The following is a 26605-nucleotide window of genomic DNA, read 5'->3' on the forward strand; positions in this document are numbered from 1 at the left end:
GTTACTGTTTCCAAAACTTTCCCATTTTCTTCTGTTTATTAGTGGAAGTACAGTATTTATAATATATACTTAATATATAGTTTTGTTTATAATTATGCTTTTCCCGTTTACTGATCTTTTTTGGTGTTTTTATTTTTTGTTTGTTTGTTTTGTTTTGTTTGAGTTTTTTGTCTTTGGGTTTTGGATTTTTTTTTGGTTTTTTGAGACAGGGTTTCTCTGTGTTGCTTTTGAGCCTGTCCTGGAACTCGCTCTCTAGACCAGGCTGGCCTCGAATTCACAGAGATCCTCCTGCCTCTGCTCCTGAGTACTGGAATTAAAGGCTTGTGGCACCAATGCCCACCTCCCACTTACTGATCATGTTTGCTTTGAATTTGTATGTTTTTCTGTAAGTCTGGAAAATCATTAGCCATTACCTCTTCATTCTTCCCTCTCCTGAAAATTTGTGTATTACATTCATGTGTGGCTACTTACTATTTTCCAATTAAGATCGAGACTTTACACAATTTATTTTCAGTCCTTTCTTCTGTATTAGAATGAATACTTTCGTCATCTCCAACTTAATTATTTTTCCACTTCTAATCTGTCACCTCTCCTTCCCCCATGAAATCTTTATTTAGATATTGTACTTCTGGGTTCTAGTATTTTAATACAGTATTTATTTTTAGTGTCAGTTTTTTGCTGAGATTTGGCATGCTCTCACTCATTTCTTTAAGTCTTTCATCGTGTTTGTGAGTATGAATTTAAAGTACTTGTCTGTGAATTCCAACATGTGGGTCATTCTAGGACTCCTTTCTAATGATAATTTTTCACTTTACTACTTTGGGTTCCATCTCCTGGTGCCTTTTTTTTTCTCTCTTACACATTCTCCTCTTCCTCCTCTTCCCTCATTTCTTCCCAAAAGTTATTTGAATGTTGGTTACTTCACATTTCTGTTGTGACCTGTTGTTCCCATCGTATTTGTACCAAATACATACACATTGTTTTCCTTGTTCCAATTGTCCAAACACATCCGTTACAACTGCTTACAAAGTTTTAGGATTATATATAATTTATAGATTGTGTGAGAAGGTGTGGGTAGTGTACGCAATTACTGTCATTGTGCAAGGGAGTCAAGCATCTGAGGACTTTGCTATCTGAATGGAATCCTAGGTCCAAATCCTTGAAGGTAAAGAGGGATGACTGTATATGATCTCTGATGTTAGCATGTACCTCTCAAGTCTAATGAGTCTGCTTTGTCCCTCACCAGGCAAGTTCCATCTTCACACAGCTCTAGTCCCTGAAATTGTAACTTTAGCATCATAGAACTCCAGTCTCTGCATGGCAGGAAGTGAGAGCTTTGTGCAGAGTTCAGAGAGTGACCACAGGGTTTTCCTATTGTGTGTCCTCCTCTAAAGGCTACATTTCATTTAATTTAGCTTTTCATTATATAGTTTCTTTCAGAAATATTTGCTTTATTACATGGTCACAAAAAAGTCAGATGCAGATGTAAGTCAGCATCTCTCACTGAGAAAGATGAGACTTAACAAACTCCCTCTGTGTGTGTGTGTGTGTTGTTGTTGTTGTTGTTGATCTCTTCACACAGCAATAGATATTATTCTTTCTTGCCTAAATTAGTAAGAATTAGTAACTGTGCAGCAGTTTGAATTCTGCTGGGAGAGGAGTGTGGAAGTTACTAGCAGCAATCACTTAGATCATGGTGTCCGTAGTAAAAAGTCCTAAAAATTACTTTCCTCCATTTCAGCCCCTTCATTGTTTAGTGCAGGGATAAAGGGGCAGCTTCTAATGAGCTGTGTTCTAGGCCACGTGTTTATGTTGGCAAACTGTGGCTTCTTTTAGCTTTGGCAGCTCTTAAGATAACAAATAGACAAGTAGATTACTTGTCATATTAAGGTAGAGCACAGTGAATCTAGGATAACTACAACAAAGAGGCTTTAAATTACACACACACACACACACACACACACGGAGTGGGGAGGGCATATACAATGTAGTTTGGTATTTGGAAATGAAAGTTTATTTTGAAGCAAAGCAAATGAATCTTCTATCTGTCCTCAATTGAATGATCCAACTAAGGTATTATTATTGATTGAAAGTGAATTATTAAAAATCACCCATAGGAGCCAACGTTCGGTCCAATCGCAAATCCCATTGTTACATCATAAGAAGAGTCAACTTAAATTAAAAAAATAAAGAGAACTATGATTTTCAAATGAATTTCCTTTTGGTATATAGAGAAGAGGGCTCTTCTCCACCTAAAGTCATCAATGTCTCTACCATTTCAACTTCAGTCTGGTTACTTAGGGTTCTCAGATTCTTTCATCTTCTGTAGGAATGAGTCAGGCTCTTTGGAGAAGCTCTCCTGAATTAATTCACACTATTCAATCTAAGTTTTGGTTATCTAAATCTCTGTATTCATTGTGGGATTTCAAACAGTCTTGACCTGGAGAACTTTGAGTGAAGGGAGGACTCTTGCTCCAATTAGGAATCCTAACTCACAGCCCCAGGCTCTCCTGTTGCACCTGGTCCATGTCGGGAGTGCTCCTCCCAGTGTCTGCAGGATGAGTGACACAGATTCTTTTCTGGTTTCTTCAAATGTCCTCAACTTTTCCAGGACTCAAGTGTATTTCCTGTAAACATTAAGGAACAACTTAATACAAAAAAGTAGTCAGATCAGAACTATTTGAAGCAAATTTCTCTATTCGAATTCCAATTTTTCATTCATCTATTTCTCCCTCTGAATGAAATCCGAGAATTGTGCAAATCTCTTAACCTTCCTCTCAGATACGTAGATGCTACTTGGAATTTACTTAACAAATATTTGGTAACTGTGTTAAGATGTTATAAACTGTACAACAGTACCCAGTGCATTGTCCTTGATTGATAGTTGTTCACAATCTAATGGGGAAACAGAACAAACCAACTTTTAACTTCAAATTATTTGGCTCTGGTGGGGTAGTTTGATGGGTGAAGTACTTCTATTAAAAGCATGAGAACCAGAATTCAGATTTACAGAACCCACAGAGAAGCTGAGTCCCCATGTGAAGACAGGAATCCCTGAGTCATACTGAATAGCTTGACTAGACAGACATTGTTCATTGAGAGACTCTGCCTTAATAAGTAAAGTAGATAGACAGATTGAAGACACTGGGCTTCAACTTAATGTGTTCATATGTACAGGTTCACACATATACATATAAATATTATAATAAAATAAAAATAAACTATTTAAATGAAAAAAAAACAATATAAAATCCTCAAGATAAACCTAGTAGAGAATATATGGAAACTCACCAAATGAGGAACTCCTTACCACTGTTGTATGACAACAAAGGGAGACAGTTTAGACCACTGGTTCTCAACCTGTGAATTGAGACCCTTTCAGAAAACCTCTATTTCCAAAATTATTTACATTATGATTTAAAACAGTAGCAACATTACAGTAATGGAGTAGCAAAGACAATAATTCTATGGTGGGGAGAATCTGGTCACCCCAATAGGAAGATCCATATTAAAGTGTTGCAGCATTAGGAAGGTTGAGAACCACTGGTTTTGGCCTCCTCAAAACAGGTTTTTAATAGTCAGCTTCCATGTTTACTTTCAGATGCTGTAACAGAGCTACTGAAGCAAAACAACTAAGGGAGGAAACTGTAATTTTGTTCATAGTCTCAGAGGCTTCAATCCATTTTCACAGGGTCTCTGGTGCCATTAAATCCATGTATGCTGAGGAGCAAGCACCATGATGGACAGTTTGTGGTAGAATGCTTGTAAGTGCTTAGTGGATTACCTGATGGCAAATGATATACTAAGACAGGCACAGACAAGAAGAACAAAACACCCTTTAGAAACATTTTCCAGTGACCAACTTCTGCCCATCAGACTCTACCTTCTACTTTTCACCAACTCTGATTATGTCATCATATTATTAATTCACCATGAATTCTATTAAGTCAGAACCACCAAGATTCGAACATTTCCCAACAGCCCATCTGCCCATTCTCTGACAACTAAGCACCTCATAATGAGTCTGTGGAAGACAGTTCATATCAATCCATCAAATCTTCTAAAAGACCTCTGGGGCATTACCCTCTTTGTCCTTGTCTTTATCACAGCATCTTACCTCAGCAAAACAAAGGAATTTGCAGCCATATTATTATTATGTACTCTGGTACTTAGATACCAGTATATCTGTAACATCTCTTTATTCTAGGGAAAAAACTGGAAGTCTGATAACAAGAGTCCTGTCTTTCGTTGCCTATAAATCTAGCCTCTGGGGAAAAAAAAATGTAGCAACAATCAATTTGAGTATGTTAGGCTAGCATAAACTGACTTGTTGGGCAGACAGGATTTGAGCACTCTTTGAAATCCATCAGCTACTTAGGGAAGTTATTTCTAGAGGAAAATGAGCATTGTTTCAGGCATTCTACCTCCCAAATAAACCCTCTTCTTCCTTCTGGATAAACTACTGAGTCAAGGTGGGTTTCAGTTCTTACACCAAATCCCCCAGGCAAAGCCAGGGGAGAAAGGAAAATACATATTAGCATACACAGAGTACAGAAGTGTTTTCTGTCCACGTATTCCAGGGGTTATATTCATAACACACCTCTGAGATTGCATTAATGCAATGATTAATAAAACATTACTGAGCAGTTTGCCTGCAGAGAGGCCTATACATGCTTGTTTATAGTTGACACATCACTCATCATCCCTGAATAGAGAATTTAGTAGAGCTGCAATCCTCCAGCTGCTTATGAATGTGGCTGAGCAGGGAATGTATTTGTCTAGGGATCCAGCTGCTTTCTGATTTATAATGGATAGGACCTGAGAAGAAGTGGTTGCTGCCTTTCCCACAATCCGATAGGCTGTTACACAGAGATAAACATTTGCATTGAATTAAGAGTATTCATCTATTTTTCAATCTTTTTACTTTCTTCTCTCAATTTATAGGGCTTCGCTTTAAGTAATGCCAAGTGTTTATAATTATACACATCTAATAATTGCTATAAATTCTACTTTAAGGAAAAGGTAAATGAGAAAATACTTAAGAGAGTGGGTTTAAGCATTACTTTCATTGATTGTTAAATTGTAATTGTGTTAGACTACAATATACATTACCTAAAGATGCCTATTTCATATGGCCTAAATAAAATTACTTTGCATGAAATTATTAGTCAGCTTGCATTGGTAATCTGAATATCTAAGTTTTCAATTAATATAACGTTCAAATTATGTAGCATAAGATAAGCCTTTTGGGTTGAATACTCAATAATAATAATATCCACACTAAAAGACACTCATGGCATTCTTACCTATAGAATTTTTTTAATGATGGAGCTACTTGTCTAAAACAGGAATACTTTTCTGTTACTGTTGACATATATAAATACACTTTTAAGAATCAAGAAAGTTACTTGAAAACCAAGACCACATTATTTACTTTGTAATCAAATAATGTATTCTAGTTGTCTGACTTGTGGGTTCATACATATACAGTAAGTATATATTTGACCTGAGCCAATTACTCTCTGAAACTTTGAAATAAGACAATATGCAGGCTGCCATTGACCTAAAAATCTAGAGTAAGTGTATGTCCACTTATGATTTCACAGGAATCCAACTCCACTGCTTCTTTCAAATCCAAAGAAAATGCCTCTGCTTGCTTGTGTGTGGTTGGTATGCCTTATCCAAAATGCTCAGGGCCAGACTTATTTTAGATTTCAGATTCTTAGGGAAATTTTAGAATATTTACAGATTCATAAAGAAATATCTTCATTATAGAACCCAAACCCAAACATGAAGCTCATCTGTCCTTCATAGATACATTATACTCATTCCTTAGGGGCAATGTTTTAATTAGTATTCCTCTGTTTGGTTTGTAGCCCATTGAATGTACTTAGGAGTATACTTTTATTGCTGTGTGCTGGGTCAATTCTTAAGTTACAGATGTGACAGCATTTTATATTTTTAAACTAAGAATTCTCAAACTGTAAAAACTCTCAAACATTCCCTTAGTTTGTACCAGTTGACTGTAGTCTTACCATGGAAATTTTCAAAGAGAGAAGAGCACCTGGTAATCAGACAGCTAATTGAGATTTTTAACCATGTATTTCCCATTTTTATGCCTTTTTCCATTCTGTGAGTTAAAAGAGTATAGTTTATAGAGTATAGTTTATTTGTAAATACAATTGTCACTGATGTGTGCAACTCTTCACAGAACATTTATTGAATATCATCTGGAGTGTAGGCAGCATATCAAGTCCTAGATATCCAAAACACACACTCGCTACCTGTCAAGCAATCATGCCTGTATGTGCCATCACCTTTAAAAGTCTTGTGATGATTCCCCTGAGATGTTCTTACTTTCTCAACAGGCAATTAGGCCTTCTGCAGTCTATAAGGTCATCTTTCTTCTTTGAGGAGTCAGTGTCAAACTCCCTTCACATTCAAAAACTGTCAGTGTTTTTCTAAAGATACACGATAGATAGACTTTCTCTGAATTAATTATTCTCTCTGATTAGGCAAATAAAACCGCAATTTTATAGAGCAATTCCTGTATCTTTATTATTAGTGATAACGATGAGTACCTTTGCCTCCTAGTGATGGCACTTACACTTCAAAGAGAATTGTACATAGATCAAAGGAACCAGAAATTGATATGTAACCACAATCTAAAATCAGCTCTCTGGTACCAACTTTGAAAAGAAATTATTGTTCTAAGAATTCCTGGTGCCCTGTGGCAGATTGCCTACAGGCTCGAGGTTAAGCTTGGGCATAACAATGGCTGCTGCCATGACTTAGAAAATCACGCCTAAACAAATGAACTTAGCAAAATTCAGATAAGTCTGTGTCTCAAGAAAACAGGAAGCTGGATTTTAAGGGGCACTGCTAAAATGAGAAGGGAGAAGTGTCAGCAATGTTGAAGGAAGCACCAGACTGGCCCCATCTGGAAATTATCATTGGATCTTTTGGTTTGTTTTTTTTTTTTTTTTTTTTTTATTCTTAGTACTTTAAAAGTCCTAAAGTTTGTTTTATATCATTTATTCTCAATGAACACACAAGGAAGGAAATATGGATTATAACAGCAATAGCAAATATTTCTTGAACAAGTTTCAGAAGGCGTACCACACAGAAGTGTGGGAATTTGACTGGGGAAGGGAAATAAAAAAACAAAACAAACAGAAAAATACTTCCAATGTTAATACAATATTTACTGAGTCTCAAAATCATACATATTTGGAGGGGAGAAAACAAGAGCACTCAAAGGAAATAAGAGCAAAAGCAAGAGACTCATGCATGTCTCTCCATCCCCTAAAATGCACATAGTCTGATGTTTCTGGAGTAGAAGATTTGAAATTAAGTATGAAACAAAGTGACAGCCAAGGTAAGCTGTAAGACTAGAACACACACCAGGGACAAGGCCATAGAGCCCTGAGAAACACTCCATAAAGATGTCAAGATGTCAGTTCTTAAACTAGAAAACAAGAGAAGGTTTATTTATACACTGGTAAGAAAGCAGACCACACTATGCAGTAATGAAATCTGTACATTAGAATATCTCTTCCAGGAGACACCATTCAGACTGTTAACATTTGCTAATTTATTTGAGAGTATGCCAGTACTATACAATCCACTCTGTAAGCCCAGAACCATGATCACCGCAATCCTTGTGAGGAATTAAAGATGAAGGCCACAACAGGACTTGCCTAATACTAACTACAAGAAGCAGCCACTAGCAAACACACCTAAATTTATGATTTTTTTTAACTTGAGAATGGGCTTTTTTTTCCTAAGTCATAAAGGGTTTTCTGAGAGCTGGTAACAGTTTTACTGAGACCACTACTATGCCTCTGCAACAACTCACAGGAACTCAGCATCATGAACAGAGAGGGGAATGTAGCTTCAAAGAGGTTGAGCAGGGAGATTCCTCAGTTCTTAAAGCTAATTGGAAGAGATGGAATAACTGAAGTGGGCAGGATGCTCAATGGCATCTTTCTAGCTTGAGAACCTAGATACAGATATAAGGAGACATTTATTACATGGAGACTTTGGGGGTGTTTGAAAGACATGTGTCTAAAACTACTCAACAAGTAATCAATGGTGGAGTTTGGAAATTATTTAAATGATTGTTCAAGACATGAACACAGGAAAGTTAACACAGAAATGGGGAATAGTTATTAGATTTGAAGTGTACCCAGAAGTAAAATGAAAACATAAAGGTAGTTAAGTATTAACCAGAAGATAATAATCAAGATGTCAACCAACTAAAATAAGTATCAGAGTTGGTTTGTTCACTTTAGGAACCCATCAAAGGTCCTACTGAGAAACATCTATATAATTGTTGTTGTTTTTTTAAATCATTTTTTTCATATAACTTTTATCTCTTTAGGAATTCGGTGAAGGGCTCTTTTAGCCCAATCCTCCCTTATTTGAAGGACAGGCCAAAGACCCCACTTGGAAATGAGAGAAGAGTAGCAGACAACATTGGCTCTACCCAGTGATATTTCCAAGAGATACAGACACAGGATTTATGAAGATGTTGACAAGACTCCAAATTCTCATTTTAGCCTTGTTTTCAAAGGGATTTTTACTCTCTTTAGGGGATCACAACTTTATGAGGAGGGAAATTAAAATAGAAGGTGACCTTGTTTTAGGTGGCTTATTTCCTATTAATGAAAAGGGCACTGGGACTGAAGAGTGTGGACGAATCAATGAAGACCGGGGTATCCAACGCCTGGAAGCCATGTTGTTTGCTATTGATGAAATCAACAAAGACAATTACTTGCTACCAGGAGTGAAGCTGGGTGTTCACATTTTGGATACATGTTCCAGGGATACCTATGCATTAGAGCAGTCACTGGAGTTTGTTAGGGCATCTTTGACTAAAGTGGATGAAGCTGAATATATGTGTCCTGATGGATCATATGCTATTCAAGAAAACATCCCATTGCTCATTGCAGGAGTCATCGGTGGTTCATACAGCAGTGTTTCCATACAGGTAAGAGTAACAAATGCTACTTCAAACAGCTGTGTCTCTTTTCTTTTAGAATGCCAGAGAAAATAATTAGATGGTGCTAATAAATTCATCAATGGATGAAATTAACAATTGAAGTTTTAGTTTCTGTGGGCACTTAATGATATGTTTTAAAGTTAATAGAACATTCAACCACTGACATTTGGAAGTATATTATGTAACAAAAATAAACTGCCTCCAAGTGTAGTGGCTTGACACAATTATTGATTAATATAAAATCTGAAGATCAGCTGGAGTGGATGAGTAGAGATTCAGCTGTGGGTGGTTCTGCCCAGGTTGTCTCCTTTCTTCTTCCTATAATCAGTGATTTAACCTCAGAATGACTTTAGAGTGATGCCAAAGATACCACAAGATACACGTAAAACTTCTTAAGCTGCTTACAAACTTCTCTGCTATATTATTTCTGTTACTATCCCATCAGCAAAAACCAACTCACAGGGCTCGAAGTCAAGGAATAAGAAAGCCCTGCTCACAGTACAAATGATGCAAGGCAAAGTTATATAACATGGTCCTTATAAGTTGAATTATATTTGGACCTATTCATGCTATGAATCATAAGAAGGTATGGTATCTCTGACTTCTATTTTTCACACAAATTTTTGATCCCTTGTTCAGAGATTAAAAATACAATGGATTTCTCAGTGAAAGTATATTCAGAGAAGCCAAATAATTATCAGAAATCAAAGGAGAGAGAATTTATCATGCAACATTAATTAGATAAAAAGCTGATAACTGCTCTCATAACTTCATTAGAGAAAGAGACACATCTCAGACTCCTTCAGTGCTTACTCAGAAAGCCATGGAATTTTAGAACCGAAAAGGGCCAAGAAGTCATCCAGCTCAATTTCCTCATTTTCCCAATTCCCCAAAAGATTGGCTGAGCAAAAACTCCTGTTGGTGGGCAGAATGAGAGCTAGACCTTAGATTGATCTCTTGTGCTCTTTCAGAATCCCCATATGAATTCTATATGCTACTTGAAGTTCTATATATATTTCTGGTGAGAGCACTAATGTCACAGTAATATGAGTATATGAGTCCATGATTCTAAAAGGCACCATACTCTGCCTCCTACTAAATTACTGTAATCAAAACCCAAGCACTGAAGGTGGTGATATGATATGTTCTTTATATGTCACAAACCCACTTAAAGAGACTCTATTTGCATTGGCATAGCCTTATTTTTATATTCCAGATTTGTAGCACTTAAAATTCCGTGTATAATTCTGTGCTGTTCTAAATGAGCTATTTCAAATTTCTTTCCTTCTTCAGAGCACATAGTCATATTATGAGTAATTAGGATAATTGGTTTTTCATAAACACCCTTTAACTTTATTAGAAGGGTAGAAAATATTGCACATCTCAGAGAAGATCATGTAAATTTTGCAATTACTTGAGTCACAAGATGAGGAAATTCCTATTTGAAAAGGAGAAAATGTAAGGTCTATATCTGACACACTTCAGTAACAATTGCACCAGCCAAGGATCAAACATTTTTCAAGTACTCATACTCAGTGTTGTTCTCGATAAAGGATTGTATATATGCTATTTGGAACATTTGTCTTCCCCTGCAGTAAGTTTTACTCTCAATATGCCCATAATCATTTAAATAACTATTTAACGAGCTACCTTATACATATTTACCCTATTTGACTTTGTTCTTTTGATACTATGCAAAGGGGAAGAAAAGACATATGTACATGAAAAATCCCATATATGTTATTTAGAGTAGCTGTGTCTTCCATATCAAAATGCCTGATGGTGGGCTCAGTACCACTGTGAAGTAATGGTGAGTAACTGTGGAAGTGTTTATAGCATACATAAGGTAAGAAATGAAGATGGCCTACATGATGGAAATTGTACCAGGAAACCGGTAATCAGCCACATATAAAACAATGTGAGTGAATATGGCATCTACACAGGCTGGTTGGAAAGGTATGGCAAGTGTTCATGTGCAAGGAGACAAAGATCTCACCAAAGAATAAGAGATGAGAACACAACCAAAATATCTCAGTTGGGAGAGCATTAGACTGAAGATAAGGGATGAGCTAGAGAGGAAATGGCAGAGCAACAGGCTCTGTTCTTTCTAGGAATTTAAAACACTCCTGTACACTAATAAGAAAACACTTCTAAAGGTGTAAGTTCCCTGAGTATCTTTCATGTGGGTCAACCTCCATGTGCATGACTCTTGTGGTCATACATCCTGGTGAGTGGTGACTGTGGTGACAATGGGAAGCTAACAGTGCCCTAAATCTTTAAATATATAGACTTCCTGAATAGGCACTAAAAATTTGAACTAAAAGAGAATGAAATGAAGTCAAAGTAAATGAGCATGAAGCCATCACATGATTTTTAAGCTCCTGCCATCTTATTATAGCATCCAGGCACAGAACAGAGTTCCATGTTGAAAAACAATCTACTGAGAAAGGATCTTAGAAAGTGACATTCTGTGTCTTCCCTTCTGTGCTTCCCTCAGATGTTTAGATAGTGTAATGTTCTAGTCTTGGTGACTTCTGCATTGGTGTGACAGAGAGACATGTTAAAGTCACCTTATAAGATGATTGCATTTTATCTCATCATTTCACCTTGGTGAGAAATACATGGCAATTTCATGCCTCTGGGAACATGGGATACAGACTTCCCATCATGGTACATCAGGAAACAAAAAAAAAAATTAAACCAGACTAGGGGACAGGCAAAGGCCTGCCCCTCAGGGTGACTTTGGCCAGCTAAGCCCTGCCTCCTGAACGTCCACAGCCTCCTCCAACATCACCAGCTGGGCAACAAGCTTTCAAAACTCAAACCTATGGAGGATAGTTCTAATTCAAACCTTAACAGCCCCCCCACCACTTGACCTGAATGACTTTATTGTTCATATTGCTTCAAAGGGGTTTTCCTCCCCAGCTTCATCTTCTCACTAACAGAAAGAGACTCTCGCTAAGGCAGCAAAGGATGCACCTCCCCACAATGTTAGCTCATGTTGTTAGGCAGTATTGGTGAAAAATACATGGAATTCAGGATTCCTAATGACTTGTTGGGTTAAGTTGTACACTACCAATGAAGACCTGGATAATTATTCTCCCAATATTCTCCCAATGTGCTCATTAAGGACACAGAGTGGTAGTCTCTTTATAAAGCAGCCAAATTGATTTCTTAATTCAGTCATCAATGAACGAAGGCATCCAAATGCTTCTACATGAGCAAATATACTTGGGGGATCTATCTATACCCTCCAGTGAGCAGGCTTCTTTTCAAAGCATTTTGAAGACTGTCCTGCTGTCCTCTGTAAGCCTACAAGCATCTCACTTCAGGGAATAGTGTTTCAAGAAGAGATTCAGGTCGATTGCCTTCAGCGAGGCAGTTGTCTTTATGGCACTTACTTAGACAGTGTTTATGCTTGTGCCTTTTCAAATGAGGTACAGTTAGCTTCTGAGACGCCCAGGCAAAATGTTCTTCTTTCAAATGTTTCTAAAAGGTTGAAGACACACCGTTTCCCTAGCTAATTATTAATTGGTTGGAGCATCTTTTACCTGGCATGACAGGTTGGAAGATGACCTGGTTAGTGTTTTGCCCTAGAGTGCTAAAGTAACCTCAGAAAAATTGAGATTTGACTTAAATAGCCTCTAAAAGTTGAGCTCTTAGAAAGAGCAAATTTTTGACTTGAAAGCATGTGTGGTGCTGCTATCAGTTGGCAACACAATAAAAAAGAAAAAAGAATGGAGTGAAACAAGAGAAGGTTTTTTCATTCTGTTTAAACAGATAAGCTAAGTTGTTTTACCACCCCCTTGGTAAGATGCTTTCATATATACTAGTGCATCGTATCTATAGACTTTCATAAACAAAATGTTGTTCTTATTTTATACCTAAACTGTAATGTCCTTACCCATAGTCAGATGTGTTATTCACTGTACCACTGGTCCTGTACACAATAATTCCCTTACCAAATCCTACTCTTTCATCCTCAGCTCAAATTCTGTCTGCATTGAGAAATGGCTCCTAAGCTCCTTCTAATTCCTTCAGTTCCAGTTCATTAGTGATTTGTTCATTTACGTTTCTATTAAGGAATCACATCCTCTTTGTGCTGCCAGTACCTGAAATAAGCTCTCTGCAAGACAGGACATAAATGTGTTCAACAAATTCCAAGAATTAGCATCTGATAACCTGTTACACCTCCAGAACATGGAAAACCTCTAAATGAGTTTTGGATTGAGGTCACCACCATTACTCTCTATGCTGGATCATTCTGCATACTCATGGGTAATAACTGAGCATTTTCCTGAAGTGGAAAATTGAGTGTCATATATAAGACAGATGAGGATATGGCCACCATCTCTATCCAAAGTGGCCACAAGATGCCTTCATCTGACAGCTTCTTGTAGGCTTACATGTCATTAGCTCTCAGACAGACAAGTCCAAGGCTGTGCTGGTCTGGATAACTGAAACTATGGAAGATAAAATGAGAGCCCCATCCTGGCGTTCATCTGGCTATGTGTGATCTTTCCATAGAAAGATTATATTCAGAGCTAAGCTTGGTGATACAAACCTATAATTTCAGAGGCAAAGATAGGAGAACTGCAAATTCAAGGCCAGACTGAATTACAGAATGACTACAAGGCTAGCCTGATAAATCAGGAAGAGCCTATAGAAAAATTGAACATAAGCAATCAGGCTGCAGATACAGCTCCATGGCAGAGGTGTTGTCTAGCAAGCATCAGACCCAAGGTATTACTTGGCTCATGGGGTTCAGTTTTCAACCTTTTCATTTTTGTTGTTTTGTTTTGTTTTTTGTTTTGTTTTTTTTTAATAATTCTAGTCCATTTAAGAGTAATGGTTTCAAGAGGAACCAAGACACTAAAAGATGGCACCAAGTTCAAATTCCTATAAGTTTAGGATACACCACTCTTTGCATCTTTGCATCCAATGCCATGTGCTCATCATTTCCTCTCACGGTCTAAGCTCTAGAAACATACTTTACTAAAGCTGTCTCAGATAGAGTCACTGCATTTCTTCTTCATTCCCATTCCAGAGCAGTCTCATGAGGTTGATTGTTTTGAGACCATCTATTATTCTTGCTTGGCTTTACAAAAAAAAAAAAAAAAGGCAAATGCTGTTTGGGGGCTTTATCACAGAAAGTGAGGCACCAGCAACAGCAGTTAAAGGTGCTTTTGCTAACATTGCATTATTGTAAAAATCTATCACCAGAGGTAATTACCTAAGATACACTATATTTCCCTTTGCTTTGAGGTTAATTTGTTCCTTAATTAATTCCCCTTCTGCTCTATATTTATTAGGAAACTACTCTAGTGAGAGACAAGAGGCTGCCACCCAGACCACTATGCATAGTGTGTGAATTCTCAGGGAAAGAATAGCCTTTGGCTTTGAACTGTGTTTAAACTACAGATCTCAGTCTATGACAGACATCATGAGATGAAAAGCAAAGAGGACAGACATTCCTAAACTTTTAGCAAATTCTTTGAGACAACAGAGTACTAAGTAAACTAGTTGAAATAAGACTCCTGACACATTTAGCTAAACCTAAGAAATTATTGTTTTAATGACACAGTTTCCTTTCCAAATTAACATTAAATATGCCCCCTTCAGTGAATCAATATGCACAAGGTTTAGTACTTTAATATAGAAAGAGCCAACCCTTAGCAGTTCCTCATGATGAAGGCCACTGATGTGAGGTAGTAGAGGTGCTTTTTTTCTAATCCTTTGGAAAGTGCAGGTGAGAACTAGCAGTGTTTTTCCAATTAGTGACTTGGGGGATTTAAGCACAATGTCCCCCCAAACACCTGCAGTCAAACTCCAAGCAAACACTGATGCTCCAGGCTGTATATCAGTGGGACTTCAAACACTAAAATTATAATGTCGCTATTTTTGACAACACCACCTGGCATATTATGGAAATCCCTCTGTTTCTAGTGACAAAGTCTTAATTCTTGCCAGCTCTTTGACTTCATATCCAACATTGGGAATTATAGCACAGGAAAAAAAACACAATAGCAACAATACTTTCAAAATTGATCGTCTAAATATAGATCAGATTTTTTGCCAAGTGTTCAGAAGGGCAAAACATCTTGAGATATTTGCCACCAATTACCACAGTTGAATAGGCCAGGTGTGCATCCCAGGGACTAGGCAATGTGCCTGACATTTGGGTATATGTCATCTGGTTCCCAGTGATTCTCCATAGAATACAGAATGGGCAATTGAACTCTTTCAAGGTAGAAAATGTGTAATAGAACACATGAGATACCATTTGTGGAATTTTTCTATAAAAGGCAAGGTTTGATTGGTATTTTAAATAGATACATGAATTAATCACGCACTGCCTTTGTTTATGAAGTAGTTTTAAAACATATCTTTGTATCAAATTTGAAGCAACATAGCAATTATGGTAGGTTGTGCTACCCAGTGAGCTTCAACTGGGAGAGTGGGCTATTTAACACTCTTTGACAATTAGCTCACCATAAAGAAAGTCATGGCTTATCTAAGACTGAGTTGCTCCTGGGAAGTTACTGTAACTTTTATTTTAATGTTCTTCTGTCTTCCCACAGTTTCCAATAAGTGTCCTATTATGACCTGCTTCCTTCCAAGATGGTGAGCAACCAGTGACATAACCCAAAGAATAGGTTTCTGAATAATTACTATCAACCAATTAAAATAAGCTTTAGGAAAGCTAACTTCTTTCTCTAAAACCTTGATCTTGATGCTTCAATAAGCTGTTCATGGTTCCTGGCATTATACGTTTTCTGGCATTCGAGTATTGAGTCCACATCAGAACAAGTATCTGTTCATGTGAGGGCCTTGGCCTAGTGACCTTCTAGTTGGATTTCATCCACTGCGATGAAGTTTTAAAACTTTTTCATGTCATTCCTACACTTACATTTTTTAAATTTATTTTTAGATCCTAAATAACATAGATCAAAATACCCATAATTGCCTATAAAACTTTGACTGTCCGATTACTTTTCCCATGTCTTTATCGCCTCCTGATCCTTTGTAACACTGGCCCTCTAGTGACCTGTCTGATAGGAATAAAGCAACAGGAACTTTCCCCACTATTTGATCTCTCTTGTATTTAAAGGCCCCATTACGCCTATCTCTTCCTGGAAAACTCACACTTACTGTTCTAAGTTGCTCTTTGGTCTGTGCCTTGTGTTTGTATTTCAGAATGTGATGCATGTCTAAGTTTCTTTATCATCTACAAGGGTATAACTACCTTGAGGACAGTGAGAATGTAGGTGTAAATCTTTTCAGAAAAATCTACATTTTAGAAAAATGCCTTGAATAGACATCATCTTTACCACCTTTAAAGTTTTTACCTTAGGCAAGTCAGGAAATGAAGTACTTCCCATATATTGTATTTAACTCATATGTAATTTTGTAAGTCTAGGAATTACTATTATTCCCTTTTTATAAATGATGAAACTGATGTCTTAAGAATTAAACTTCACAAAGTTCACATAGCTAGTGAGAGAAATGGACGGGATCTGTCCTGGGAACTGAAGCATACTACACAGTCTGCTTCTTTTGCACCTGACAGCTTTTCTCAAACAGTACAGTTAACAAAGAAATTCCCAATACCACAGTTATGTTCCTTACATGTGATACCATGTGTATCCCTCTCCCCTGAGTTAGTGCAGGACCTCATAAGCACACCAGGGAATCACCCTTAGCTCCTCAGGGTCCTCACTTCTGGTTGGCAACGAAGAATGCTAAGAATGTCTCTTTATTAATGATCACATCTTTGTCATATCGTTGCTGTACAAGTAAGTTCTGGGGCTTCAGAATAGCATAGCATAGGTTAACTTGCGACTCTGTTAAATCTTTAAGAGACTGTCCCCAAATCAATGCCTAAGGCACTAAAGAATGTTTCTGACACATCTGGTGTTCGGCACCCTGGGAGTGCATTTGTGAGTATAACTGTTCAACATACTTGTTATGTAAGACACAGTTGTTACTGTATGGAACCAAAATCAGTTCAGTTTCATGGTTTCTCTGGAAAATTAACTCATGGAGAAAAGGGGAGGGGTCAGCAAAACAGATCCAATAGGTAATACAACTGCTGCTAAGTCTGAGTGGGAAATAATCCTGTGAAGACAAGGGGACAAGACAGACACTTCTGTGTGGAGTGGCATTGTCACAACAGAAGCCCTGATGTCTGTCCTCTGAAATAATAGGATTCAGGGGATCCTTCTGGATCTAAAAGGCCTTCTCAGTCTGATCAATAAGCCATGAGGATGGGAAATCAGATAACATTTCACAGCTCATCAGTCCCTTGCTTTGAAATGAGGAAAGCAGAAGCATATGATGATCCACATTTGCAGACCACAGGTGCTAAGTGTGATGATTACTGAGGAAATTAAAGCAGAATTAAGGACAGTTGGGAGCCATCTTTAATGCTCTTTTTCCCAGGATTTTCATGGACTGACACTGGGACTATGTCAAAATGGAAAAGGGCAAGAAGCATCTTTGACTCATATATTTTCAGAGTTCCTGGAATGCAATGGGTGACCCTTACAGATTATACTAAGCAAACCAGCATTCACTATACTATTATCATATTATATGATTTCGTAAATTCAAATCAACCCTGGCCTTTTTGTAGTTTTTATTCTTAATATAAAATAATGTTTCCAGATGTGCTGCAGATAGTGTGGCCAAATTAAAAAAAATGACTAATCTTTTTTTTGCAATAATAGTATGATTGGCACCCTGTATGGGCAGCTAACTCATGTGATGTGAACAGCTTGAATTCCTCAGGCAGTTTCTCAACTACAAGCCACCTCCAGTTCCAGTTTAAAATACAAGCCAATCTGGTATTTTGTACAGCTAATAGTTTAATTTGATCTGTCTGAGAATGATGAGCACTGGGGTTTCTTAACCTTCCAACTTCTAGAACTTCTTCACCTGGCTACTGGGCTGTGAGCTGGCAGATGGTTCAAAGTGCAGCCCTCGGTGGTTTTCTTCAGGCTTATCTATAAGCATTTAATTAAAAGAACTAAATAAAACGTCTAGCTCTGCATGTGTTAAAGAACAATTAGAGGTGCAGGCTTATTCTCAGAAAACAGCCCCAAAGCGAGATGGACTGTGAACAGTATAGGACAAAAGGCAAACCTACTGAAGTTGTTATTGTTAGGACTCCAGACTCCAGAGACAGCAGCAATGCCTTCTTGTTCAAATGTATGTAGTTCAACCCTGCAAATAGCATCTTCCTTGGAAGCGTTTGGTGCTTCTTTCCATCTGGAATTTTTGTAACTCAGCACAGGTCCACAGAAAAGCCAGTTGCTGTTTCCCTTTAATATATCAGCCCAGATTCAGAAGCCAATGATATGCAAGCTCTGAAAATAATTCTCATGGAAGAAAATCACATTAGTGGGTACTTATTTATACTAGACTCTAAAATTGCAAAATTGCATTGCCTTTGGGTTTTCTTTGTTTCTCTCTTTCTCTCTCTCTCTTTTTTCCAAAATGGCATTGTGTCAAGTAGTGAGAGGCCTGCAGCTCATGTGTGACATTATCAGAGAGAATCCAAGCAAAAGGAATGACCATAAGCCTTGACATGGGTGCCACAGGTGGCTCAGAAGATTTCCAGTTGACATCCTCTTTTTCCACAGCATGAAAAGAATAGTAGATACCCTGAGTCTTTCTCAGAGTTCACCTTCTTTTGTTCTTCATGATCTTAGCATCACCAAGATACAGGCTGTCACCTACAACACAAAGAAAAGAGCTTCTGGCACTGACAATTGTTACGAGATGTGATTCCCAAATAAGCAAAAGCTTGTAAATTTTTATTTCTTGAATCAAAAATAAATGTCAATATTTCTGTGACTTAGGCTACAGTGAAACATAATTTCTAGCCCTGGATACATTCAAGCACCAAAAATGTTTGCTCCAAAGTAACACTGGATTGTTACGCCTTTAGTCCCAGCACTCAGAGGCAGAATCAGGAGGATCTCTGTGAGTTCAGGGCAGCATGGTCTACAGAGTGAGTTTCAGGACAGGCTCCAAAGCAATACAGAGAAATCCTGTCTCCAAAAAACAAAAACAAAACATAAAATTAATGTGAGTCAGCTGGATGAGCCAGAGAACAAGGGCATTTGTCACCACTGTTTGTAACAACCTGAGTTTGGTCCTCTAGATCTACATTAGATCTATATGGTAAAAGGAGAGAAGAAACTCCTGCAAATTATTCTCTGACCTCCACACTCACACTGTAGCATATGCACAGCATGCACGAGCATGCACACACACACACACACACACACACACCACTATAAATAAATAAGTGTAAAACAGCAATATACACTGCATGTGGAAAGCTTTTTGATACAAACAAATGTTTGGATAGTAGTATCATTCCTCATTTAGAATTGGTTATGGGAAAACTTTTATATATTCCCTAAGCAATAATGATAAAGGAACAATTGATGTGGCTGCTTAGATATCTGAACATAATGCATTTGTCACCAGAGAAACCGTACCTTGCCTGAAGACCTTAGAATCAACCCATCATGTGACACTTGTCTAAGGTATATGTTTCCTTGAGGGCAACTTAAGTATATGTGATTTAATTAATCAAACTTCAAGATAAGGCCCTCAATTTGTTGTATAGGCTTTAGGCAATTGGAGCAGTGACAACCCCAATTGATATAAAATTGGATTCCTTTTGTCTGCGCATAGAGCCATAATTTGGAGAAATTGATTTTAATGGTATAAAAATCTTGGCTGCAGATCCCTAAAGGTCTAAATAAATTCCCTGTGTATGCCTTTATTTTAATAAAAAACTGAATACTATTAGTGTAGAATTTATACTGCACATAAAATTGTTTATTGGAAATATGTGATGTTAGCTATACAGTGTTCTCTGGATCTACCCTTTGCCTCCTCCCATAGATGCTTATCTCTGTCTTGGAAAAGGTGATATGGTGGGGCAGGAAATTACTCATCTCATTCATTCATCAGTTCACTTAGTAAACAAACATATTGGAGAACACCAAGCTCTAAGAAGCATTGAGGGTATACTATCAGGGATTAACAATGCACATTTTCTGCCCTAAATGTTGAGTAAAGAACAATTTGCCACAAGTTCATTTGTGATATCTCCTCATCCTCCATTCAGAAACTTCCCAGTAGATTCTAGGATAAATAATTTTTTATCACTGTAGATGGTCAGTCTACAAACAGTTGTTTATGAGGCCACTACAAAGTATAGACAGATAATTTAAAGGGATGCTTTTTTGTGAATAATTGCTCATGCTCCTGAAATAAAGGACTTTAGTGTCTCAGAGAGAAAAATTGACAAACACAATATTTCACATCACTCCAGCACTGAATTGAGAACTATTGGCAATGAGCTTGAGGCACAGAATGAACTGGGTCAATCTGGGATGATAGCGTGAGAGGTCTCAGATTCCCAGAATCAAATCTAGCATTTAACACCTTTTTAACCCATTGTGCCTCAAGATAATGGCTTTTCCCACTTCATGAAATCATTGTGAGGATTAAGAGATCATATAGCACCACAACAGAGGACAGTATGGCATAAAAATCCTAACAGTGTGGTAGTGGCAGGCATACCTTGGCAGAGCTCTCTAATTGGGCTTAAGGCCCACTGAACAAAAAGGAAACATAGCCAGGATGAGTGAAGTTATGTATCTTTAAGGAGAGCCTACAATCACTACTTTATTAAACCTGCACAATCCCTAACTACATTCTAAACATTAGTCCTTATACACGTAGATAAGTGTATTCCTCACGCATCATCAAAGACTCTCTGCAACAGACCATTACAAAAAGAACCACAATTCAAAATGCATTCATTTTGTTCCAATGGATACATCTACAATACATTCCCACAACAAAGACGGCTTAGTGGAAGAAACATCAGGAACACTGTACGAGCCAGAGGACCAAGGAGTTTGCTGTGAGAATCTGGGTCTCAGTAATGTTAGAAGCTACATTCATAAAGTCTCACCAACACAACTGCCCAAATATAAGCTGAGGAAAGACAACAATAGTTGTTGCAAAGTGGATGGGGCAAAGCCTGAAAGACCTCAACCCTACACAAATAACTACAGGTACCCAAGGAATGCTGAGAATGGGAAAATTAGTCTCTGGGAAAAACCACACCAATTAGTTCGATGTACACATAAGTAACATTATTCAAATTGAGCAGGCCATCTTTAGGAATACACATACATATACATATATGGGCTATGAATTTGAAAGAGAACAAATAAGGGTGTATGGGAGGGTTTCAAAGGAAGAAAGGGAAGGGAAAGATGCTATAATTATAATCTCAAAAGTAAAAAAGAAAAAGAGAAAATGCATCTCCAATAATGGGACAAAATGTCAGGACTAGGAAACATATTACTGATCTTATGACTTTTCCAAAACTGAGTGATTGAGAACAGTAACCTAGAGACTAGGAAGACTAGGATGGCTTCTCTGCCTAACTCTGACAAACTCAGAACTGAATCTGAAGCAAACAAAGCACTCACTAGTCCATGCTTGACACATTAGCCTTCCTAGGATTTAGCACCTATGGACTGATTACCTTCAACTTTTATTTTTCCCGGTTTTCATTAAAAAGAACGTTTTACCTGTCTTATTTAAGTTTAAAACCAGAAACTTACATCTCAGCTGATACAGTATCCCCTTGTTGCAGAAAGGGAGCCTTGTCCTCTAAAGGGAGTAGACTCCACCTTAGCTTTTCTGTTGGCTGAGTACATTTTGAAAGTCACTTCTCTTTATGAGTGTCAGTCTCTTTGCCTAAAAGATAGAAGTTAAGATCACCTTCATGGTGGTGAACACCTTTAGTCCCATCACTCAGGAGGCAGAAGCAGTCAGATCTCCATGAATTCAAGGCTAGCCTGATCTACAGAGAGAGTACCAGGACAGTCTTCAAAGCTACAGAGAAACACTGTCTTCCCCCCCCCAAAAAAACCCTTCATTATCCCTTCAAGCTCTAAAAATGCAATGATCTTGAAGATTACTTTTATTTTTCCAACAGCACTTATGAAAAATTTAATCTTACTTAGCTACTATATAAATTTCTTCCAAGCTGCTCTCAAGCTAGGCATGGTGGTACATACTCAGAATCCCAACACTCATCAGACTGAGGCTAAAAGATAATTCATTCAAAGACAGCATGGAGACATAGCAAGTTGGAGATCAATTTGATACACACAGTATCAAATTACATAAAAAGAAAAATATGTGCTTTGAGCATACTTTTAAATTTTGGCATATATATTTAATTTGTGATTCACTTTTCCTTTTTCACAAGATTCCAGGTAACGTCACTAATGTTTTGTTGAAGCCATGGTCCTCCATGGTCCTCCGGACTGCAATTCTTCTTCAAATGATCCAGCTAATGCTGAAAGTGAAATGTACCCTTACTGAGTCCATCCTGACCCCTAATAATTGCCCCATTCATTTCTAAGTGTCAGTGCAATATTTGTTCAAAAACTGGGAACTAGAAAATTACCAAACCCATGCCTGTAAATTTATACCTATTCTTCCTTCATGTTTCCTGAATTTGCCCTTCTTCCTCTTCTATCATACTTTAGTCCTCCCACAATGGACTTATTAAAATAATTCCATAATTAAATCTTCATTTTTCCAGAGTTCATTGATAGCAGTGAACTAGACATGATTTTATGAGCTTTTCTTACATTCTGGAGAGATTTGGTGTAAGATTAATATCCATATTATTTTTTTTGTATCACCACTTCCATGTTGGAATTCATTCTTATTGAGAAGGAAGAAAGGGGGAATAATATCATCATTGATTTTTAAAGACAGGATCTCTCTATGAAGCCCATGCAAGCCTCATGCTCCCAATTACCCTGCCTCAGCCCACCCAGGTTCTGTAATTGCAGGCATCCATCACCATAATCAGCCATTGTCTTTTATACTTATGGAATTAACTTCTCCAGCCATTAACTCTACTATGTCTTCCTCTGAAGTGCGAGTCAGAGCAAAACAAAAGAACAACAAAATCTACTTCCATTTTCATATTCTGTTTTATATTGTCCACACTTATAAATTCATGCTCAGCTTCGCAATGGACACACCTAATCCCCTCATCCCTTAACCTGAACCCTTTGGAACATCCCATCAACCAGTGGGGCTTGGAGTTATCTTGTCTCCCCTACAGAGACTATATTGTGCGAATTATTTTTAAGTCCTTCTTTCTCTCTTATACTATATTACTTAAATAATTTCTACCTATGCAAAGTACAAATCTTTTAAAATGTTTCTGTCTGAAACATAACTAAATCTTGGACTTTCCTCCCTCTTCTCCTACTAATAACAGAGTAATTTTCTTCCAAATTTCATATGACTTCCCCATCCTAAGAATGTTCTTCCTTTATCTTTCTAAATAATGTCCAGTGTGTAGGAGTTTTCATTACTTCCTCATGCTTTCCCTAAGAAACCATATGGCCAGTTAGCAAGTCAAGAATGTTTTAAGTGCCCACTTTTCCAACAAATGAGATATAGAATTTAGCTGACAACAACCTGGACATCTCCCAACCCCAAATTTTAAATTTTACATTAAAAAAAAAATCTTAGAGAGTTAGAGAGCTAGTTCAGTGGCTAAAGCACTTTCTCAGGGGAATAAACGCAAAGACATGAATCCACATGAAGGCCAACGTGGTAGCACATGCCTGTGACACCAGTTCCCCTAAGACAAGATAGAAGGTAGAGAAAAAAGAACATCCAGAAGCCTGTGTTTATGGAACGGTAGAAGGTGAGGCCTGTCCCCTAAGCATTCCCTGTACCCCCACATATGTGTTGTTACAGCATGCATTTGCATTCATGCATGGGCACGCACACACAAAGAAAGCTCCTACTGACATCAGGTAGATAGTGGATGATATACCACTTCTGTTCCTCTTTCATGTGTTCTCCCTGGCTGAGTATCTCCACACTCCACGTCTCAAGATGATGGTCTCAAGTAGAGGTAGACAGCAAGGAAGAAGAAAGCAATTCTGGTACTGGAAGTCAAACGCCTAGTTTCCCATTTTGATTTTCTGCTGCACTTTAATTGTAAAACTATAAAGAGCTTCATAAGGTCATAGAACTCACTTTTTTATGTTGAAATGAAGATAATAATTACACCAAAAGGCTTTTATAATTACCAAAAAAATGTATGTGTGGATATAGACAAACACCACACAATCACTATAAGTGGTAACTGATTATACAAGAAAATGGATCTGTAATAGGAGCATGCTAAATTATGAATATTGTTCTCTAGAAATAACATTAGACTGAGGAGGGAGGCAAAAGAAAAGAGATTAATAATCTGCCTTCTGCGGTACCCACTTACAAATTCAGAATTATTACTTTTATAACTAAGGAAACTAATTTTAGAAGAACTCACCATAGTATTTCAATACTTTTCCTATTATTAATTTGTTGCAGATGTGTTTATAATGTGAGTCTGGTAGCACTACTTTATATTATTGCCACCGCTGTTCAATATGGATGACACACTTGACATTGTACTTACAAGAATTCCATCCTTATATCTTAACTCAGCAACTCTTCTTCCCTTTTCTAGCTCCCTTAAACACATGTGCAAGGGGCCATGTACAGCATAATAAAAGCAATGACAATAATCAGTATTTATTCTAATTCACCACTTTCCCAAGCAGGCTTAAACTCAATGTACCTCTTCCCAGTACAGAGAACGCCCATGCTGCTATCATGTTGAAGCTAACTCATCCTGTTGTGCAGCTTTTTAAAATTGTAAGTTGTTGTCAGATATTCCAGAGAGGCAGACATGATGCCATGGGATCTAACAGTCAAAAGACAAGAACAATTTTTGTTGAGAACTTCCTTACCCCTTTGGGAAAAGAAAATTTCAACAGCTTAAGAACTGTGGTTCCTTATTTCCAGGAAACAATGCCTCTGGGTATATTTTTTGTTTGGTTTCTTTCATTTTATGTCTCCCTAGAGGGTTCAGGCTCTGGTGACTCCAGCTTGAAACTGAGAAAGTATTATTGCCTCAAGAAGAAATGGTTTTTCTGATGCTACCCAGAAACTTCACCGCCAGGTCTGTGCACAGAAAGGGATGGCATCACCACAGCTGTCATGGTGCCTCATAAGTCCAGTGGATGTAGGGTATTAAGAGTAAGGACAGTACCAGCTCAGAGACACCTGCCCTTGCACTTAGCTCGAGTAAACAAAAAGTGTTCTTGTGCTCTGATTCCATATAGGCATGCCATTATCTCAACAGAGAAGAACTCACCCCGCGTGTTAATCCAACCATTCACTCCACTTGAGGTTCTAATTTCACTATTATTCGATGTGTCACATCTCAGGTTTTCCAGCTGGGGTTAAATGAAAGTTACTGGAATTGGAAAATGTTTTTGGTAGCTCTGGCTTTATCAGCATTGTTTTTAATAGCAGGCCAGATCTCCAGTAACATTCTGTGTGGCTGTGTAAGAACCTGGTTGTTAGTGTCCTTTGCTACATGAAATGGCTATTAATCAGGACTCAGATGTCCGTTGCTTCACATTGCTTCTGTTGTGCTCAGAGCTCCCCATTTCAAGCTGATATCCCTGCATATTGTATGTAAACACAAAACTTCACTTGCCAGAAGAAAATTTTCGAAGAGTCTTCAGAAATTCTCAACTTGTCTGTTTATTAAAGTTGACATGGGATATTAGGTAATTTACAGTTCACAAAGACGAACCTTTCAGAAGCCAAGAAGAATAAAAACTCTTGTTTGTTTGCTTTGTTTTGTCTTTTGAAACAGGATTTCTCTGTGTAGCCCTAGTTGTCCTTGAACTCACTCTGTAGATCAGGCTGGTCGGGAGCTCACAGAGATCAACCTGCATCTGCCTCCCACCCACACCAAGTACTGGGATTAAAACTATGTACCACCATGCACATCTTATTAGATATGATATAATCTAATTTGATCTGTGCAATTATGTATTTTAAATACTCAATGCAGCACTCCTTGATAAACTAGAATCACTTTCTCTTTTTTCTCATAAAATAAATAAGATAATAAAATGTTGATAGCTGAATTATAAGAAAATTATTACTTTTTTTTTTAACTTAGCATAGGATTTAAATATTTCGAAGTACTCATTCTCAATAATGCCATCAATACTTCATTTGATTTAAACAGAAAACGTAAGACAGGCATATCAGCATGATTTCCTTCTACAAATTTTGAGAAATAAACAAGGCAAAGAAAAAGTTGCTGTAGTTTCGGAAGTTTATCAAATTATATACCTAAATATTGAATGATCTGAAGATATTTTAAATAAAATTGATTTTTCTTCTTTGCCTAACCTAGATAATAAATGTCTAATTTGGACTGTCCATGCGGTACTCAGTTCCCAAATTAAACTCTTTCAGAGACTGCCATTTTTAGCGAAAGAGGGGGAAGTGAGAATTAAACACCCGGGCTCTTTCTATACAACCACAGCCAAGTTGTCTGAAAACCGAATTTGGCCACTTCACTGTAGTTCATTGTCTGGCTGAGTATAGCAGGACCTCGGGAACTAAGAACAACCACGTTCAGAACCTCTGAACAGATTTCAT

General features: G+C 37.6%; 1 protein-coding gene across 1 annotated transcript in view; it reads left to right on the forward strand.

The window, feature by feature from the left end:
* Window positions 1-26605, forward strand: part of Grm3 (glutamate metabotropic receptor 3) — a 205045-nt gene that overhangs the window by 108375 nt on the left and 70065 nt on the right. The window contains exon 2 of the mRNA XM_051174578.1: window positions 8384-8992. Within this exon, the coding sequence (XP_051030535.1) occupies window positions 8525-8992 (468 nt within the window). The 5' untranslated portion in view covers window positions 8384-8524. The remainder of the gene's footprint in view (window positions 1-8383; window positions 8993-26605) is intronic.

The sequence above is a fragment of the Phodopus roborovskii genome, unplaced genomic scaffold, assembly GCF_943737965.1.
Source record: "Phodopus roborovskii unplaced genomic scaffold, PHOROB, whole genome shotgun sequence".
Classification (NCBI taxonomy): Eukaryota; Metazoa; Chordata; class Mammalia; order Rodentia; family Cricetidae; genus Phodopus; species Phodopus roborovskii.